The sequence below is a fragment of the Thalassophryne amazonica genome, chromosome 17 (assembly GCF_902500255.1).
Source record: "Thalassophryne amazonica chromosome 17, fThaAma1.1, whole genome shotgun sequence".
NCBI lineage: Eukaryota > Metazoa > Chordata > Actinopteri > Batrachoidiformes > Batrachoididae > Thalassophryne > Thalassophryne amazonica.
Genome location: NC_047119.1, coordinates 45,575,844 through 45,597,758, shown reverse-complemented (window position 1 = coordinate 45,597,758; position 21,915 = coordinate 45,575,844). Strand labels below are relative to the sequence as shown.

At 40.5% G+C, this 21,915-nt stretch overlaps 1 protein-coding gene across 2 annotated transcripts in view; it reads left to right on the top strand.

Moving 5' to 3' along the window:
• The window catches only part of rxraa (retinoid X receptor, alpha a), a 234,596-nt gene that overhangs the window by 202,240 nt on the left and 10,441 nt on the right, over nt 1-21,915 (top strand). For both annotated transcript variants that reach the window (XM_034191948.1, XM_034191949.1), the window contains exons 7-8: nt 16,310-16,439; nt 21,175-21,307. In XM_034191948.1, coding sequence (XP_034047839.1) covers nt 16,310-16,439; nt 21,175-21,307 — 263 coding nt within the window. The remainder of the gene's footprint in view (nt 1-16,309; nt 16,440-21,174; nt 21,308-21,915) is intronic.

Here is a 21,915-nt window from a genome sequence, read left to right as displayed (position 1 = left end):
TTGGAGCCATGATTCATGTCAGTCCACTTGGTGCAACAGCTCTCCAAGGTGTGTTCACTCCTTTTTAGATGCAGACTAACGAGCAGATCTGATATGATGCAGGTGTTAGTTTTGGGGATGAAAATTTACAGGGTGATTCCATAATTTTTTCCTCAGAATTGAATGATTCCATATTTTTTTCCTCTGCTTGGTCTAAAAAAGTAACCGTTACTGACTGCCACAATCTTTTTTTTTCTTGATTTCTTATAGTGTTTCTTAAAGCCAGAAAGTTGCCATTTGAAATGACTTTAGTTTTGTGTCATGTCTGTGATCTGCTTTTTTTCTACAAAATTAAACAACTGAATGAACATCCTCCGAGGCCGGTGATTCCATAATTTTTGCCAGGGGTTGTATAATATTGCTTTTATATGTATTACTTTACTGATTATAGTAAGTTCCTTCTGCAGCTCCCTTGTTTGCGCTCAGGGTCACCACAGCAAATCCGAGGTAGATCTACATGTTGAAGTGGCACGTTTTATGCCGGATGCCCTTCCTGATGCAACTCCACATTACATGGAGAAATGTGGCAGGAGTGGGATTTGAACCGTGAACCTTCCACATCAAAACTTAGTGCACTTTTAGAACTGTTCAGTTGATGATACAAGGTCCAAATTTGGTATAAATACAGTGTGCTCAAAAGTTTACCCTGGCAGTTTTTTTTTGTTTGTTTTTTTTTTGACATTTTTCAAAGAATATGAATGATAACACAAAAACTTTTTTCACTCATTGTTAGTGGTTGTGTGAAGCCTTTTATTGTCAAACATCTGTGTTTACTGTTCTTAAATCATAATGACAACAGAAACTATCCAAATGACCCTTTTCAAAAGTTTACATACCCCTGTTCTTAAAACTGTGTTGCCACCTGTAACATCACTGACAGCTTGGAGTCTTTTGTGGTAGTTGTGGACGAGGCTTTCTGATGGTGAAGCTGCCACTGAATGTGTCTTGGACTTTATTTGCATCAATTACGAAGAAATATAAACAGGATGACACTCTATGGTAAATCTGCATGGAGTAGACAGTTCTCAAAAACTGAGTGACTCTGCAAGAAGTAGAAAAGTGAGGAAAGCCACCAAGACACCCAGACAACCCAGAAGAAGTTATAGGCTTCTCTGGCTGTGATCGGAGAAATTGTGCACAGTGCAACCCCCCCAGTCCACAGTACAATATTTAACAGGTACAACATTGAAATAAACCAAGATTGTGCAAATATACAAAAATATATATTTCCAGTCACCATCTTGAAAATTGAAGTGTCTTAAGGGCTTTTTTTGACCAAGAGGTACCATTGTGCCTAATTTGGCACTTGTATCACAAAATCAAAACTTCTTATAACACATGCATTTATTTGCTGCACCACAACAGCTTTTACTTCTTTTTTTAAGTTACAAATGGCCTTTCTGTTTTCTTTGTTGCACTCCAAAGCTCTGATTGGCCCGCTCACTTTGTATTTGCTTCTTTGCGTAGCTGTCAGCTGAAAGTTTCCTCATCTCGCCCCTCAGCATCAGCTGGGCACTGTGGGCCGTCTTTGACACAGAGGAGTGTCGGTGTGATGAATAATGCAGCAGGTCGACTGTTCCTGAAAGCATCTCACAAAGCCGGAGCTTTCTCAGGAATTCTGCTGGAACATGAGAAACAGAGGAGCTGTGCGGCAAGCAACCAAAAGAGGCAGGAAGGGGGGAGGGAGCACTGTTCTTCTTCTGGGATTTATCTGCTTCAGGGGAGGGAAATGTCCTGTGAAGTCAAAGTAGAAATGTGAGTAAATGGGAGCTATTATCAGGTTAGATGGAAACATCGGAGATGAGCGTTGACATTAGGGAGGAGGGTGAAGCAGCTCAGACATGCTAATGCACCGAGTGTGTTTGGGTTGAGCCGCTGTGGGTCCCGTGTCGCCCTCTCCCACCTGGCACCGCCAGAGGCTTTTTCTAAAGGATGTAAAGAGAGAGAAAATGACATTTAAACACGTATCTGAGTTATCTGCATCGCTAATCTGTTAATTAGGTTTGGAGATTTTATCCTGTATCAAACGTTTGCTCCTGTACACCTTCTGGAAAGTTGGGTATTTCCTGGTGTGAATGGGATATCGGGAAGAATTTCATTTTTGGATATTTTTGGGAGAACGTGTAGAAATTTAAATATAGTTGGGTCTTCTTCTGCAGTCTTCAGGCAGACTGGAGCATCAAGGGTGGTGTGGTCTTTGGTGAAGAACAAATCAAACACATCCCTTACCAAAAAAGTATACTTAAGGTTTAGTTAAGAAAATAAACTTTAAGTTTAATTCCACCATATACTTTATAGTATACTTGTAAGTGTACTATTTCAGTGCTTCTTGGGGCCAAATTGGCCACATTTTAGGTTATCAAAGAATATTTGTAAGTATACTTCAAATGTAAGAGTCATGAAGTTGTAGTACACAGCTAGTTTTATTTTACAGTGCAGGTGAGCTTACAGTACATATACGTAGTAGTTATATGCTTGTAGCCCACATTTTTATGTTAAGGAAGGTAATGATCTCTTGCTTGCCTCTACTGGTGGTTGGCTCTCACTGCGGTATTGTATCACTACCTGTTCCGGAGCACAGCGGTGTTTTTCTGTATCTGTTAGCTGTTTAATCTGCGCAGTTAGATTGATCTAGTTATCTAGATTACGATTTGTTTCCCAGTGTAATCTTTACGTGCCTTAACTAAAGCACTCCTTCTGCTGAATCACCTCTAAATTATTTACACATTATTCACTTTGCGTGTTTTTAGGAATCCGCTAGCTTAGCGTAGCTACTAGCTCTTAGCCGATTTAGCCATGGCGGCTTCTCCTGTCTCTCCCGCACTTTTCTGCTCTGGGTGTGAAATGTTTAGTTATTCCTCGGCCTCCTTTAGCAGTAATGGTACTTGTAATAAGTGTAGCTTATTCGTAGCTTTGGAGGCCAGGCTGGGCGAATTGGAGACTCGGCTCCGCACCGTGGAAAATTCTACAGCTAGCCAGGCCCCTCTAGTCGGTGCGGACCAAGGTAGCTTAGCCGCCGTTAGTTCCCCCCTGGCAGATCCCGAGCAGCCGGGAAAGCAGGCCGACTGGGTGACTGTGAGGAGGAAGCGTAGCCCTAAACAGAAGCCCCGTGTACACCGCCAACCCGTTCACATCTCTAACCGTTTTCCCCACTCGACGACACACCCGCCGAGGATCAAACTCTGGTTATTGGCGACTCTGTTTTGAGAAATGTGAAGTTAGCGACACCAGCAACCCTAGTCAATTGTCTTCCAGGGGCCAGAGCAGGCAACATTGAAGGAATTTGAAACTGCTGGCTAAGACTAAGCGTAAATTTGGTTAAGATTGTAATTCACGTTGGCAGTAATGACACCCGGTTACGCCAATCGGAGGTCACTAAAATTAACCTTAAATCGGTGTGTAACTTTGCAAAAACAATGTCGGACTCTGTAGTTTTCTCTGGGCCCTCCCCAATCGGACCGGGAGTGACATGTTTAGCCGCATGTTCTCCTTGAATTGCTGGCTGTCTGCGTGCTGTCCAAAAAATGAGGTGGGCTTCATAAGATAATTGGCAAAGCTTCTGGGGAAAACCCTGGTTTGTTAGGAGAGACGGCATCCTCCACTTTGGATGGAGCAGCTCTCATTTCTAGAAATCTGGCCAATTTTCTTAAATCCTCCAAACCGTGACTATCCAGGGTTGGGACCAGGAAGCAGAGTTGTAGTCTTACACACCTCTCTGCAGCTTCTCTCCCCCTGCCATCCCCTCATTACCCCATCCCGTAGAGACGGTGCCTGCTCCCAGACTACCAATACCAGCAAAAATCTATTTAAGCATAAAAATTCAAAAGAAAAAATAATATAGCACCTTCAACTGCACCACAGACTAAAACAGTTAAATGTGGTCTGTTAAACATTAGGTCTCTCTCTTCTAAGTCCCTGTTAGTAAATTATATAATAATTGATCAACATATTGATTTATTCTGCCTTACCTGGTTACAGCAGGATGAATATGTTAGTTTTAACTGAGTCACACCCCCGAGTCACACTAACTGTCAGAATGCTCGTAGCACGGGGCGGAGGATTAGCAGCAATCTTCCATTCCAGCTTATTAATTAATCAAAAACCCAGACAGAGCTTTAATCACTTTGAAAGCTTGTCTCTTAGTCTTGTCCATCCAAATTGGAAGTCCAAAAACCAGTTTTATTTGTTATTATCTATCGTCCACCTCGGTCGTTACTGTGAGTTTCTCTGGAATTTTCAGCCCTTTGTCTGACTTAGTGCTTAGCTCAGATAAGATAATTAATAGTGGGCGATTTTAAACATCCACACAGATGCTGAGATGACAGCCTCAACACTGCATTTAAATCTATTATTAGGACTCTATTGGCTTTGCTCAAAAAGTAAATGAGTCCACCCACCACTTTAATCATATCTTAGATCTTGTTCTGACTTATGGTATGGAAATAGAAGACTTAATCAGTATTCCCTGCAAAACTCCCTTCTGTCTGATCATTTCTCTAATAACATTTACATTTACTCTGATGGACTACCGCAGCAGTGGGGAATAAGTTTCATTACACTAGAAGTCTTTCAGAAAGCGCTGTAACTAGGTTTAAGGATATGATTCCTTCTTATGTTCTCTAATGCCATATACCAACACAGTGCAGAGTAGCCTACCTAAACTCTGTAAGTGAGATAGAGTATCTCGTCAATAGTTTTACATCCTCATTGAAGACAACTTTGGATGCTGTAGCTCCTCTGAAAAGAGAGCTTTAAATCAGAAGTGTCTGACTCCGTGGTATAACTCACAAACTCGTAGCTTAAAGCAGATAACCCGTAAGTTGGAGAGGAAATGGCGTCTCACTAATTTAGAAGATATTCACTTAGCCTGGAAAAAGAGTCTGTGCTCTATAAAAAAGCCCTCCGTTAAAGCTAGGACATCTTTTCTACTCATCACTAATTGAAGAAAATAAGAACAACCCCAGGTTTCTTTTCAGCACTGTAGCCAGGCTGACAAAGAGTCAGAGCTCTATTGAGCTGAGTATTCCATTAACTTTAACTAGTAATGACTTCATGACTTTCTTTGCTAACAAAATTTTAACTATTAGAGAAAAAATTACTCATAACCATCCCAAAGACGTATCGTTATCTTTGGCTGCTTTCAGTGATGCCGGTATTTGGTTAGACTCTTTCTCTCCGATTGTTCTGTCTGAGTTATTTTCATTAGTTACTTCATCCAAACCATCAACATGTTTATTAGACCCCATTCTACCAGGCTGCTCAAGGAAGCCTACCATTATTTAATGCCTTCGATCTTAAATATGATCAATCTATCTTTGTTTAGTTGGCTATGTACCACAGGCTTTTAATGGTGGCAGTAATTAAACCATTACTTAAAAAGCCATCACTTGACCCAGCTATCTTAGCTAATTAATAGGCCAATCTCCAACCTTCCTTTTCTCTCAAAAATTCTTGAAAGGGTAGTTTGTAAACAGCTAACTGATCATCTGCAGAGGAATGGTCTATTTGAGAGTTTCAGTCAGGTTTTAGAATTCATCATAGTACAGAAACAGCATTAGTGAAGGTTACAATGATCTCTTATGGCCTCGGACAGTGGAATCTCTCTGTGCTACTGTTCTGTTAGACCTCAGTGCTGCTTTTGATACTGTTGACCATAAATTTTATTACAGAGATTAGAGCATTGCCATAGGTATTAAAGGCACTGTGCTGCGGTGGTTTGAATCATATTTGTCTAATAGATTACCAATTTGTTCATGTAAATGGGGAATCTTCTTCACAGACTAAAGTTAATTATGGAGTTCCACAAGGTTCTGTGCTAGACCAATTTTATTCACTTTATACATGCTTCCCTTAGGCAGTATTATAGACGGTATTGCTTAAATTTTCATTGTTACGCAGATGATACCCAGCTTTATCTATCCATGAAGCCAGAGGACACACACCAATTAGCTAAACTGCAGGATTGTCTTACAGACATAAAGACATGGATGACCTCTAATTTCCTGCTTTTAAACTCAGATAAAACTGAAGTTATTGTACTTGGCCCCACAAATCTTAGAACACATGGTGTCTAACCAGATCCTTACTCTGGATGGCATTACCCTGACCTCTAGTAATACTGTGAGAATCTTGGAGTCATTTTTGATCAGGATATGTCATTCAAAGCGCATATTAAACAAATATGTAGGACTGCTTTTTTGCATTTACGCAATATCTCTAAAATCAGAAAGGTCTTGTCTCAGAGTGATGCTGAAAAACTATTCATGCATTTATTTCATCTAGGCTGGACTATTGTAATTCATTATTATCAGGTGTCCTAAAAGTTCCCTAAAAGCCTTCAGTTAATTCAAAATGCTGCAGCTAGAGTACTGACGGGGACTAGAAGGAGAGAGCATATCTCACCCATATTGGCCTCTCTTCATTGGCTTCCTGTTAATTCTAGAATAGAATTTAAAATTCTTCTTCTTACTTATAAGGTTTTGAATAATCAGGTCCCATCTTATCTTAGGGACGTCGTTAGTACCATATCACCCCAATAGAGCACTTCGCTCTCAGACTGCAGGCTACTTGTAGTTCCTAGGGTTGTAAGAGTAGAATGGGAGGCAGAGCTTCAGCTTTCAGGCTCCTTTCCTGTGGAACCAGCTCCCAATTCAGATCAGGGAGACAGACACCCTCTCTACTTTTAAGATTAGGCTTAAACTTTCCTTTTGCTAAAGCTTATAGTTAGGGCTGGATCAGGTGACCCTGAACCATCCCTTAGTTATGCTGCCTATAGACGTAGACTGCTGGGGGTTCCCATGATGCACTGTTTTCTTTCTCTTTTTGCTCTGTATGCACCACTCTTGCATTTAATCATTAGTGATCGACTCTCTGCTCCCCTCCACAGCATGTCTTTTTTCCTGGTTCTCTCCCTCAGCCCCAACCAGTCCCAGCAGAGACTGCCCCCTCCCTGAGCCTGGTTCTGCTGGAGGTTTCTTCCTGTTTTAAAAGGGAGTTTTTCCTTCCCACTGTAGCCAAGTGCTTGCTCACAGGGGGTCGTTTTGACCGTTGGGGTTTTTACATAATATTGTATGGCCTTGCCTTACAATATAAAGCGCCTTGGGGCAACTGTTTGTTGTGATGTTGGCGCTATATAAAAAATTGATTGATTGATTGATTGATGTTTACCCAGGCGATTTTGTTAGTATTTCCAGTCGATCCAGGATTCTCCTCCCTAACCCCTGGACCATGAAGGTCCAGTTTTACAGCCAGTGATTTATGTGTTACCCAGAGGACACTTGCTTCTTAAAGCTACAAGTACAGTTGTCAGTGTACTTAGGCTTTGCACTGTACTTGTTACTATGCACAAACTATGCTAGAACTTACTTTTCTGTGTTTGTCAGTATATACCGAGTATACAGGGATTTTATTTATTTATTTTGTACACTTGTCAGTATAAACAAAGTATGTGCCATTATGACATATACAGTCAATGAATGCAGCCTTAGAAGGATGCAGCCCTTGAGACGGCCCTTGAATTGAGACTCAGTGGATCATCATCTCACTAGATGCAGTATGAAACTCCGATTTTAGGAGAGTTTGATTTTGAAAAGGTTTTGTGCCAGATGCCCTTTCTGACACAACACAAGCGCTACAAAAGGACCAAAAACCTAATATGTGGGTTTTGATGGCCAGCGTGCCCAGAGGAAGCCCACACAGGCACTGGATGAACATGTAACTGGACATTTGCATTGGTGGATTTGAACACAGGACCGACCACGACTGTACCTGAGCATTGAAGTTGCATTGAAGTTGTTTGGACCTAATAACATCAGCTTGAATTACAAATAAAAGGAATCTTTGCGTGCACCAAAGGTAATGTGAATATCCACCCAGCGTGGGCATGTGTTGGTTTTGTTAGATGGGCTCTTCTGTCAGCAAGGACTCATCTGAGTGTGTGTTTTAATTAATCACAGGAACGAGGGCCGTGAGCACCCACCATGAATAAACCACCACTTGTCTAATAGTTGCGGTCTTGTCCTACAATCTGAGATGCTGAAGATTGTGATGGCCTTCCCCAATTTTGGTGGTGTCTGCCTTCTTCTCTTTCCATCTCAGTCGTTCTGGTTAATTCACCATCTGTATGCTAATTCATACACAAGTTTAATTATTATTTCTTGGAACTGAAGGCGGGTAGCTTTGCTGTTATTGTTGTGTCTAATCAGCTTGTGATTTTTGTGATGTCTTTCTTTTTAATCTACAACCCCAATTCCAATGAAGTTGGGATGTGAAATACAGTGATTTGCAAATCCTCTTCAACCTATATTCAATTGAATACACCACAGAGACAAGATATTTAATGTTCAAAGTGATAGACTTTTTTTGTTTTTGTGCAAATATTTGCTCATTTTGAAATGGATGCCTGCAGCACGTTTCAAAAAAGTTGGGACAGTGGCGACAAAAGCCTGGGAAGTTGAATGCTCAAAGAACACCTGTTTGGAACATTCCACAGGTGAACAGGTTAATTGGAAACAGTGAGTGTCATGATTGGGTATAAAAGGAGCATCCGCAAAAGGCTCAGCCGTTCATGAGCAAAGATGGGGTGAGGATCACCACTTTGTGTAACAACTACGTGGAAAAATAGTCCAACAGTTTGAAGCACAATGTTTCTCAATGTTTATTGCAAGGAATTTAGGAAATTCCATCATCTACAGTCCATAATATAATCAGAAGATTTAGAGAATCTGGAGAACTTTCTACAGGTAAGCGGCAGTGCTGAAAACCAACATTGAATGCCCGTGACCTTCGATCTCTCAGGCGGCACTGCCTTAAAAACCAACATCATCGTGTAAACGATCTTACCGCGTGGGCTGAGGAACACTTCAGAAAACCATTGTCAGTTAACACAGTTCGTCACTACATCTACAAGTGCAAGTTAAAACTCTACCATGCAAATGCGAAAGCCATACATCACACAACATCCAGAACACTGCCGCCTTCTCTGGGCCCGAGCTCATTTGAAATGGACAGTGAAAAAGTGTGCTGTGGTCTGGTGAGTCCACATTTCAAATTATTTTTGGAAATCATGGATGTCGTGTCCTCTGGACAAAAGAGGAAAAACACCATCCAGATTGTTACCAGTGCAAAGTTCCAAAAGCCAGCATCTGTGATGGTATGGGGGTGTGTTAGTGCCCATGGCTATGGGCAACTACACATCTGTGATGGCACCATCAATGCTGAAAGGTACATCCAGGTTTTGGAGCAACACATGCTGCCATCCAAGCAACATCTTTTTCAGGGACGTCCCTGCTTATTTCAGCAAGACAATGCCAAGCCACATTCTGCATGTGTTACAACAGCGTGGCTTCGTAGTAAAAGAGTGCGGGTACTAGACTGGCCTGCCTGCAGTCCAGACCTGTTGCTCACTGAAAATGTGTGGCACATTATGAAACGCAAAATACAACAACGGAGACCGCGGACTGTTGAACAACTGAAGTCTTACATCAAGCAAGAATGGGAAAGAATTTCACCTACAAAGCTTCAACAATTAGTGTCCTCAGTTCCCAAACGCTTATTGAGTGTTGTTAGAAGGAAAGGTGATGTAACACAGTGGTAAACATACCACTGTCCCAGCTTTTTTGAATGTGTTGCAGGCATCACATTCAAAATGAGCAAATATTTGCCACAAAAACAATAAAGTCATCAGTTTGAACATTAATATCTTGTCTTGTGGTGTATTCAATTGAATATAGGTTGAAGCGGATGTATAATCATTGTATTCTGTTTTCATTTTACATTTTACACAACATACGAACTTCATTGGAATTGGGGTTGTAAAAAAAAGTGGGACACTTAAGAAATGCATTTCATACATTTCATACTGAATCTGCAAGCCCAGCTTCTCTCTTGTCACGCTACTATAGCCTGGTTCAAGCAGGATAATGAAAAATTGAAAAGGCAAATCTTTCGTCTCCCCTGCTCAAGTGATGAAAATTTTATAGGACAGTATGCAAGCCTGGCACTTCTCTTAAGTTGCTGGGATGATCAACCGTGACGGTGGAGCGTGCATGATGATAAACTCATTGATTTGCTGGAAACAAAGGCAGCGGTTTTTGTTGCAGAGGATAAAAACAATCTGCTCCAAGTGGCTCTCGGCTAAAATCCAACAACTTAAAGTTTATGTCTGAGGGAGAAGTTTCAGGTGTTTGTTTTTGCTTTTTTCTACGGATTTGGGGAGGTAGTACATTTGTGTACAAGAATGGATAATTAAAAAACTTCTTCTGATATGGATCCACATCTCAATTTGACAAGTTTCACACTAGCTGCCCCTCCTGATGTTGTTTCTAATGTCCAAGTAGAGTGGCCATGTGTGGACTTTAACTTAGGACCTTCTTGTTGTGGAGCAAGAGTGCTACCCACTGTTCCACCGGTCATAGCTATGCCAACACAATACATCGAGAATGGCTTCAAGCCACCATGTCATTGTGTGTTACGTTGACTTTCTTGGAGGGCAAGCAATGTTGGAAACCTGGTAAACTGAGTGGGAATGGAAAATAAGTCAGGTCTGAGAGCGTGCCACATTTTGCCACATCACCACACTATAGATACGTTCTGGGTGCTGGATGGCAACCATCCAACCACCCATTCCATCACGTGACTGATCCGAAACCAAACAAATGGACGTCATAATTCAGATCTGAATGTTTGTATGTTAATGTTATGCCATTACTGTTAATAGTCTGTTGTGGCTTGTTACCATCCTAAACAGTGAGCACAGTCATGTGATGCCTGAGGATTGTTGCAGGAAGTGTAACCCTACGATCACATTAACTACAAGCGGCAGAACATGGCCAAAATAGACAACTCTATTTTAGGCAAATGGCAAGCAACACGGCAACTGCCACTCCAAGTAAAAAGGTAACGTGACTTCAGCTGGCTGCTCGCTCAAACAAAATTAAAAAGGTTCTGGAAAACGCTGTGAAACAGCTTATTTCAGGATAAATATAATACGTTTGCATTTTTTTCCTTATAAATCTTGTAGCAGTTAGCGAGAAATAAACACTTTGAAATCTAAAAACACTGGTTTTGTAACCAGATAATACCTTTAAAGTAATTTACAAGACATCGTACGGAGATGTTCGCATGCTAATTAGCGATACAGGAATGTCACTGTGAAAGACAATGAAGTGAAACAAATCAAGCAAACTTTGGTTCCGTTAAGCAGTCAAGCATGAAGCGTCATAGCGTCCAGTTTTTCTGTCCTTTTTAATCTATCAATAAATGTGCACATTAACGGCAAGTAACCATGAGCTGGCCACGCCAACTGCTTGTAGCCCTGATTTGTAGCTAATGTGACTGTAGGGTTAGCCTTCCTCGCCCCTTGTCGTGTCCTCAGACTGAGGTGGAGAAAGCAGGTCGCTACGACAGCCATACAACATTCACAAAGCTCACCATGTGTAACGAGAACCCTGGGACTTGTCTCCTTATGAGTGAAGGAGCTGGTGGTGCACAATGAAGCTCCCTTTTGTTTTTCTTTATTTTGGATGAGGTTGCCCTTTGGAATGAATTATTCCAATCTGTTTGTGTGTTTTTTGTGAGGAAACGGAGCTCACCATAAACTGTTGCATTGAGCTTCGACGTCCACGTCTCCCACGGAGATCAGACACTGAAATATTCATAAGATGTTTTCCTTCTTCTCCCACTTGGGGGGGTGGGGGCAGCGACTTTCAGTTTTGAAAAACAGTAGAGGCTTTGTGTCTGGTTTCACTTTGTATTTCAGCGGCCGTGCCGTGATCCTCTGCAGTCAGTGTGAGTTTCACACCGTGGGGAGAGAACGTGGTCTGTGTGTTATAGAAGCAGAATGTGAGCAGAGGGATGTTTCCTCCTTCATCTTGAACTAATCTCTCTGGAGAGCCGTACTTGATGTTCGGATCCTCCAAGCTTTTAACATTGATCAGTGGGATTTGGTAGCAAGAAGTTGGGGAGAATGTTACCAAACTCTTATTGTCAGAGTTCACACAGAGATGCATGAAATTTAGGAATGTTTACTTAAAATTATGCAAAAAGCAGGCACACTTGCTCACTAAGTTTTATTTTTGTTTGTTTTGTTTTTAATGATGATGCTACATTATTTGTTGGAAAACGGTGGCGGTTGTTTAGGGTCTTTGTCCCAGATGGATTGAAATTTTCGTGACTTAATGCCAGTTAGTTTGGATTCTACTGAGATCCTAAAAGGACATGAAAAAGAAGAAAAAAAAAAGTTACTTTTGACTATTGCACGATCTCGTAAAACTATATTGAGTTCATTTCCTACCCACCTTGTCTCTCTTCATACGAGTTGTGTCCTCTTGTGAGACCACTCTAAAGCACGGAAATTTTCCAAATCCTCCTCCATGATTCCACAAGCTATACGGAGTGCAGCAAATTGACCCGGAACTAAATGACCTAAAACAAAAATTGTGCAAAAACATTTGAAAACCAACTGATAGTCACAACAAATTAATGTGACTGTCGCAGCCTTTACTACTGAGCCCAAACGGAAGTAGGCTACATCAACCTTTTCAACATCAAACTTTTCCGAGATCTCACAAAGACTGTTAATAAAACCCCCTAGAGGAGGGTTTTATTAAAAAGAAGACCTGAAAGTTCAGCTACAATTTGCCAGAAGGTACAGTAGTGTTCGGAATAATAGTAGTGCTATGTGACTAAAAAGATTAATCCAGGTTTTGAGGATATTTCTTATTGTTACATGGGAAACAAGGTACCAGTAGATTCAGTAGATTCTCACAAATCCAACAAGACCAAGCATTCATGATATGCACACTCCTAAGGTTATGAAATTGGGCTATTAGTAAAAAAAAAAAAAAAAAAGTAGAAAAGGGGATGTTCACAATAATAGTAATAATTCAGTCAGTGAGTCGTCAATTTTGTGGAACAAACAGGTGTGAATCAGGTGTCCCCTATTTAAGAATGAAGCCAGCACCTGTTGAACATGTTTTTCTCTTTCAAAGCCTGAGAAAAATGGGACGTTCAAGACATTGTTCAGAAGAACAGCGTAGTTTGATTAAAAAGTTGATTGGAGAGGGGAAACTTATACGCAGGTGCAAAACAATTATAGACTGTTCATCTACAATGATCTCCAATGCTTTAAAATGGACAACAAAAACAGACGTGTGGAAGAAAACGGAAAACAGCCATCAAAATGGATAGAAGAATAACCAGAATGGCAAAGGCTCACCCATTGATCAGCTCCAGGATGATCAATGACACTCTGGAGTTACCTGTAAGTGCTGTGACAGCTAGAAGACGCCTGTGTGAAGCTAATTTATTTGCAAGAATCCCCCGCAAAATCCCTCTGTTAAATAAAAGACATGTGCAGAAGAGGTTACAATTTGCCAAAGAACACATCAACTGGCCTAAAGAGAAATTGAGGGATATTTTGTGGACTGATGAGAGTAAAATTGTTCTTTTTGGGTCCAAGGGCCGCAGACAGTTTGTGAGACAACCCCCAAACTCTGAATTCAAGCCACAGTTCACAGTGAAGACAGTGAAGCATGGTGGTGCAAGCATCATGATATGGGCATGTTTCTCCTACTATGGTGTTGGGCCTATATATCACATATCAGGTATCATGGATCAGTTTGGATATGTCAGAATACTTGAAGAGGTCATGTTGCCTTATGCTGAATAGGACATGCCCTTGAAATGGGTGTTTCAACAAGACAATGACCCCAAGCACACTAGTAAACGAGCAAAATCTTGGTTCCAAACCAACAAAATTAAGGTTTTGGAGTGGCCTGGCCAATCCCCGGACCTAAATCCAATTGAGAACTTGTGGGGTGACATCAAAAAAGCTGTTTCTGAAGCAAAACCAAGAAATGTGAATGAATTGTGGAGTGTTGTTAAAGAATCTTGGAGTGGAATAACAGCTGAAAGGTGCCACAAGTTGGTTGACTCCATGCCACGCAGATGTGAAGAAATCATGAAAAACTGTGGATATACAACTAAATACTAGTTTAGTGATTCACAGGATTGCTAAAAAAAGCAGTTTGAATATAATTGTTTTGAGTTTGTAGCGTCAACAGCAGATGCTACTATATTGTGAACACCCCCTTTTCTACTTTTTTACTAATAGCCCAATTTCATAGCCTTAAGTGTGTGCATATTATGATTGCTTGGTCTTGTTGGATTTGTGAGAATCTACTGAATCTACTGGTACCTTGTTTCCCATGTAACAATAAGAAATATACTCAAAACCTGGATTAATCTTTTTAGTCACATAGCACTACTATTATTCTGAACACTACTGTACATTTGAGATGCTAGCCTAGATTTAATGTTTTGGTGAAAGAAAACCCTCCTCTGCTCCACTTCATCATGAAGCTGTATAACTGGGCATATAAAATGAAAAACATGCAGTGTGCACAATTTCTCCAATCACAGCCACAGAAGTCTGTAACTTCTTCCTGGTTATCTGGGTGTCTTGGTGGCTTTCCTCACTCTTCTCCTTCTTGCACAGTCACTCAGTTTTTAAGAACTGTCTACTCCACACAGATTTACCATAGTGTCATACTGTTTGTATTTCTTCATAATTGATGTAAATAAAGTTCAAGACATTATTCAGTGACTTGGAAATGTTTATGTATCCATCCCGACTTGTCTGAAGAAAACTGGCAATTAAACTGATTATTTACACGTATTATACCAAAGGAACTGATTACTTATGCAACCCATCATCTTGGCTTTTATATTTTAATTAATTTATATCAAATTGTTGAGATTTGCTTTGAGTTTGGGTTAAAGGAAGATAATTTTAGAAATTTTATATTGAGAAGCCTGATTTACTTTTTGTATTTGAAATGCCATAAGCAAATTAAATGCATGAAATACCAAGGGGCTGAATACTTTTGCAAGCCATTGTATTTCCTGTGTGGGTGGTTTGAAGGATTCTTCTACCCTCTAAAGTTCTCCAAAATGTCCCAGATCTCCACGTCTCCATGCATTCCGTAATTATTTGGTTTTTATGTCATGAGAATGTTTGAGATCTGATCACAATCTGACTGAAGGCTCAAAGAGACTGTTGTATTCATGCTCACAGTTTCACAAAATGTTTTCAACCAATTATTATGAAATTTAGTGGACTGATCAACCTCAGTGTGAAGAAATCATTAGTTTGAAGTTGAGCTGGGTTGAGATGTAGGTTTTGAACCTTTTTGTGGCATTTCAGGGCATTTCTCAAAGGAATCAATTGATATCGATGTCATGTATATGCCATAACAACTAATCCGTGATATCTCGTCCTCGCTTACATCCTATGGGGATAAATTAAAGTTGAGATAAGGGTGATGTAAAAATTACAAAATTATGTTAACTGCTGTCTGAAATTCAAAGATTGTTCAACATTGGTAAAGGTTTGCAATCTTCCAGTGCTTTTTGCTATTCCTTTTGGCCTTTTACCTTTTTTATCCTTGAGGATGAAAAAGGTTTTAATAACTCTGAAGAGAACCATCATTCTTAATTTATATATATATATATATATATATATATATATATATATAAAACTTGAATTTCACAGAGAACTTTCATTTCTATTTAGAATGTTAGTTCTGTACCAAGAACAGATTGTCTTCATTTTTCATTAAAGCCACTTAGATATTCATAATATTTTTTTAAACTTTATGATCACTTATTTAAAGTGGTTGTGAGAAATTGTGTTGGGTTTTGAGTAGGTAAAGCACCAAATTAGTCCTTGTTGGAGGACGTTTGTGCTTTTATCGAAGCATCCTTTTGAATATTTGTTTGTCTGAGTAGAGCCTCACTGTACAAAGGAAGCAGAGTGCTCATAAAAATCATTACCATCAGTATTACTGTTCAATAAAACCACATCAAGTTTCACAGAGTCCTGTCCAGACTGGTACTGATGGGCCTCCATACATACAGGATGGGCCTCTGTTTACTGTCCAAAGGACTCATTTGTTTGCTAAAAGGTCCCTGAAGAAAATGCTGCTCGGTAGAGGTCATTTTTCTTGCAGCTCTCTGCAGGTATTTCCTGCTCGAGCTGCAACCGAATCGCTGTTTGTCTTCCATGAGCACCTCTTCAGACGGTATTACTCACAGCTCAGTATTCATGGAGCCATGAAGTTGACTGATGACCAGCGACTCATTGCAACACCAAGCTTGCGGCCAAAATGCACAACATTTCCACATATGAAAGCAGAGACAACAAAAATCCAACACATGTCCTCCTTGTGCAGGAACTGAAGCCAGTGTTTTTCTTTGTGTTCATCTGCAGCCCAATGACCCGGTAACAAATATTTGTCAGGCGGCAGACAAACAGCTCTTCACTCTGGTGGAGTGGGCCAAGAGGATCCCACACTTCTCTGAGCTGCCGCTGGACGACCAGGTCATCCTCCTACGAGCAGGTCTGTACACATACTTCATGTGTATTTCCAAGCAAAAACATTTTATTACTAATTATGGAATGTTGCATGCCCCAAAATTATGTTTGTGTGAAGGGAAAAATATTTGCAGGTGCTTCTACAAGTGACGACTCTTGCAGGAAAGTGCCACCAGTCTGTTCCTCACTTGACTTGACTTCAGTCTAATTTTAATACATATAATACTGCTTTCATTATTTTTCAGTATACTGGTTTATGGGTTCGATCCACATGGACACCATTTATATAGGCAGGGATTAATGTTCTCTGTCGCTACAATGGATCATCCATCAGTTGGATTCTAGACCACTGCAGATCCGCTCACACCACCTGTCTGTGTCCTTGGACAAGACATTTAATCTACATTGTCCCAGTCTGCCCAGCTGTAAATGGGTTGAGGAAGTAACCTGCATGAGCCTGGCATCCTTTCCAGGGGGAGCCGTAGACTCTCATCTGCTTCACACTACGCAATCCAGAGATACACACTGACACCAACAGCCCTCGGGACCTATATAACACTTATTTCTTCCTTCTTCTGCTGACACGCTTAGCCACAAAATTTATGTCCAAAGACCTCTGGGTGTAAGTGCTCAAACTGGAGATGTTTTTTTTTTTTTTGTTGTTTGTTTGTTTTTGCCTTTCACAGTTAGCAACAGCTAGGAGGCTATGACTGAATTATGCAGTGGTTTCAGTCATAAAACCTTCTTATAAGATAGCTTATTTAGTTTATTTCCACCATTTTTATTGAAACGAAAAAGAGAAACTTGCACTGACAATGATGTATATGGGTCATATGGGTTATTTAAATGAATAAAAACAGTGCAAAAAATATATTTTTTTAATAAACAGTAGTGTTGGAGTTGTGTAAAGCAATAGAAAAGCTGTCCCTTTAGACCTACACTCATTTTATTGTCATTCAGTAAAAAAATATCACAGATGCTGTCACAGAATAAAATATTGATGCACTGCACGAACAGATAAAAACACAGAATAAAGCACAAAATACCAGTCCAAAGTGTGTGATAGTGATAAATATTTTTTTGTTTTGTTTTTTGTTTTTTACCTGTTGATAACTGTCTCTGTATCTGTGTATACACAACATACAATAAATAAATAAAGGACATGGGACAGTGCAAATATAAAGATGCTACAAGGGTAAAGTTGCTACCAGATGCTATAGTGTATTCTGCATCCTACATTCTATATTGCACAGTTCTTTCTATCAATTTTTATGTAACTGTCTTACAGTGGTTGGGTAAAAGCTGTTCCTGAATCTGCGTGTTTTGCACCTCAGGCTACGGTACCGTCTACCTGAGGGCAGGAGGGAAAACAGATTGTTAAAGGGATGTGGATTGTCCCTGATTATCCTTCTTGCACTGGACAAGAAGCGCTGTTCTACCAGTTCACCAATGGTTGGCAGCCTGGCCCTAATAATTTTCTCTGCTGCCCTCTCAGCCCTCCCCAGTGGCTTCCTGTCTACAAGGCTGCTACTTTCAGGCCACAGAGAGATACTACTGGTTAGTACACAGTAAATTTTGCAGAGTAAAATTAACTCTGCTGGGATAACATTTAGTCCCAGTCCAAATAGAGTAAATATCCTCTATCACAGTGCTAAATCAACTCTATCACAGTGTAAAATCAACTCTTATTGGAATAGAGACACTTGATTTGACCAGACAGTAGAGCTGATTTTACTCTATAATAGTGTATTTTACTGTATTTAGACTGGGACCAAATGTTATTCCAGCAGAGTATATTTTACTCAGCAAAATTTACTGTGTACACTCTCTATTGTCCCTCTGCAGAAGGAGGTGAGGACAACCGGGCTCAGATGGGCACTCTTTAACCTGCGGAGAAAGTGCAGGCGCTGGTTAAACAAAACAATTTCCTTCGGGATTAATAAAGTTCTTATTCTTATTCTATAGAGGAACAATAGAAAGTGTACCTAACCAGTACTAAAAGTTATTTATCTGGAGTATTTCAGGTGTAGGTCAAGGCCTTTCAACAATATGATGACTGCTTGCAATGGTCAGTGGTGTGGTGGTAGGCCGACTGAAATATTGTCATCTCATTTAGCAGAAGAAGCGAAGTCATACTATACACATCTTTCTCAGCTATTTCAGATTAAAATCTATAGGAAGCATCCACACAGCGGAATAAAAGGCTGCTATGAAAAAGTAAATGTGAAGAGTTTATAATCTGACCTGCTGTAATCCCTGCATAGGATCCAGACCTGTTCCAGACTCTGCCTTTTTGGCAGAGTCTGCTTGCACATTTATCGAGGGGATTGTAAATACATGAGTTTTGAAGTGCAGATAAGAAATAATGTAATCGAGTCTTACATTTAAAAAAGATAGATCAGGAATGGGAGCATCCACTACACTACAGACTGGCCTTGATTCCTGTAGGCAACCACCCAATCAAGCAGTCAGTCCATCCTCACCTGTAGAAACTAGCCTTTGGTCCACTGACCTTAACACCTCCATGTTGAATCATGCACAGAGAAACACCCCACATGGGCAAATATCCTGACATTCTCTCACCATGCAACTTCCTCCTCATTTGAGTCTCACTAAGTAACCACTCATTCGACACAAAGTCATTCCAGCAGTACCCAAGGATCTTCCAAAGAGACCTGCTACCAAAGACCCATTGCCTTGGGTCACTGGTTAGTATTCAAGTATCACAACCATAAATTAAGACAGGAGGCATCAGGACCCTAAAGACTTTGACCTTCATTCTCATAGAAAGTTCACCAAACACCTCTGTCCATCGACCTCATGAGTTCATAAGCACTTTCCAGCCGTCTGTCAATGTCAAAGATTGAGGATCCAGAGACATGAACATTAGTGCAAAGAGAAGTGAATATTTCTGCAAGTTCAACACTTTCACCACAAACAGATTCCCACAAGAGTGGAACAGAGATACTTACTGTCAACTAGAGCCTTTTGTGAACGTATCAGCATCTGCGTTATTTTCGCTGATATTAAAAAATTTATTTTACTAAATAAACAATGTAGAAAATACTTTGACAGTTGGAAGTGGTGTCATTATGTAGTTTGTCCAGCAGAAGGTGCTTCAACAGCATTGTTTACAGTGCTGTCAAAAATACCTGGGATTCCATCACCCCTTGGTCATATTAGCTACAAGAGACAGAGGCAAAGCGACTAGCTGCCATCAGAGTGGGAGTATTAGAGTGACCAGAGACGAGCAGTCGCTTTGCCGCCAGCTAAGTGGGGCCAAAATCTATTCTATTTTATGCCAATGCTGTATGATGTGACATGGTGACTGACGATCAGTGTGAAGACAGTGTGACACACTGATCCTAAATATCAAAATCCACTCCCAGACAGATGTATTTCTGTGTAAATATAATGTATTTGGCATTTTATGTTATATTTTGTAAAAGTTTGCGAGAAATAAGCATTGCTATATATCGGCAGGTATATTTATATTGTAAATTTTTTTTGATTCCTTAATATCATGCAGGGGAGGTGATGGTCTAGTGGTTAAAGCATTGGGCTTGAGACCTGAAGATCCTTAATCCCCTAGTTGCTCCCGGTGTGTAGTGAGCGCCTTGTATGGCAGCACCCTCACATCGGGGTGAATGTGAGGCATTATTTGTAATGCGCTTTGAGCATCTGATGCAGATGGAAAAGCGTTGTGTCAATGCAGTCCATTTTACCATTTATCGGTAACATCCCCCAAAAAAACCATATTGGTCTGGCTCTCGTATCAGCTCTGACTCTTCATCATTGCAGCAGAAAATTTAGTTTTTTGAGGTAAGACAAGAGCATGAACTTTGCCAAGAAGAACAAATAGTAGTGGTTGAACTCAGCGCTTTATGGGCTTCATTGGTTCTGTCTCTTTAAGGCTGTTGAGGTCAGTTTGAGTATATTAAGGTTCCATTTAAGTCGTTAAACCGTCCCTTTCAGGACCTGTTTTATAAAATTCCCTCTGATGTCAAACATTATCTGCTGTATGTGGAAAAAGCAAGCAAACCACCACCAATCGTGTGTCACTTCTGCTTCACTAACATCATCACCGGTCTCTTTTGGCTTCCCTCGCCACATTGCCTTTATTAATTTCCTGTCTCTAAATTATATGGTTAGATTCTAAATCCACCTCAAGGATGGAATAAAAATGCCATTACACACCCATCCCATAACCTCAAAAAAAAAAAAAAACTCCAACTTTTTTTTATCCTTTGCACGTACACAGACGGAGTTGCTTCAGATGCGGAAGGCGAGCTCGTCTCTTCTATAAATAACTGCGTTAGTTCTGCTGTATCACAGATAAAAGCATCGCAGCTCCTTTTCATACTCGGCTCTGCAGAGACGAGGTGAGTGTTGCCGGGCAGAACAGTTAAAGGAGCCCTGTCACTCAGAAAGCAGCGTTCTGTGTTCTCGGCGGATTCGGTGTCATGCCCTCGCTTTGGCACGTCAGGCCCGTTGTCTTTATTGTGATGGCAGGCGCGGTTCATCCCTTTTACATGCTTGTCTCTTTAGAAAGCATGATTCAGATGTCTCAGTAGTAACCTGATGCCTGCGTCTGAGAAAGCTGCCCGCCTTCTCCGTCGCAGCTTAATTGATTTGTTGGAATTCCCGCCTTTGTTGCCAGATTGATTTTGTGTGAAAGCTGTGTGAACTTTTGGACTGGGATTTGCTTGTTTTTTTTTTTTCTTCTTCTTTCATACTTTTCTTCGATTTCTGTCTCACAGGTTGGAATGAACTCCTCATTGCATCATTCTCCCACCGTTCCATAGCAGTCCGCGATGGGATTCTGCTGGCAACCGGACTGCATGTCCACCGCAACAGCGCCCACAGCGCCGGAGTGGGAGCCATCTTTGACAGGTCGTTATTACCACATTAGGAAGACTGTAAATTACACATTTAACTTATAACTGATGCCTTTGTTAGTTTCAGCTTTTTGGGTCCACAAAGGACAAAAATCATACATATTCAGTAAATTGAACCAAGATTTTTTTTTTTTTTCCCCCCCCCATGATGATCTTTCGGAGTCGGTGGGGCTGAAACATTTGACGTTTGTCCAGAAACGTCACATAAAAAAAATCTCCAGTCTTACTCTGTCAATTTAAATCAACTTTTTTTTTTTTTGTCTCTCTGATGAAAATGACCCACTTTATGTACACAATGCTGTGTATTCTTGATGGACTCTGACTGCTAATATTAGCAGTAATTAGCATAGAAGCAGATGTTGATGCTATGCTCCCTGTGTTTTGTTTGTACTGCTTTTCATATATACACTCAGCTTCAGACAAGCAATGTGCAAAAAGTGATTACTCACAATAAGAAATAAGACCTATATATTGGCCCTGAGGCACTTCGGTGACTGTGCTTATTCCCGAGTACTGTAGCGGGAAGCCGAGAGTCTACGACTTTCCCACGTCTATCGTAAGTTACTTCCCTAGCCAGGAATGATATCCACTTTTAGTGAGGTG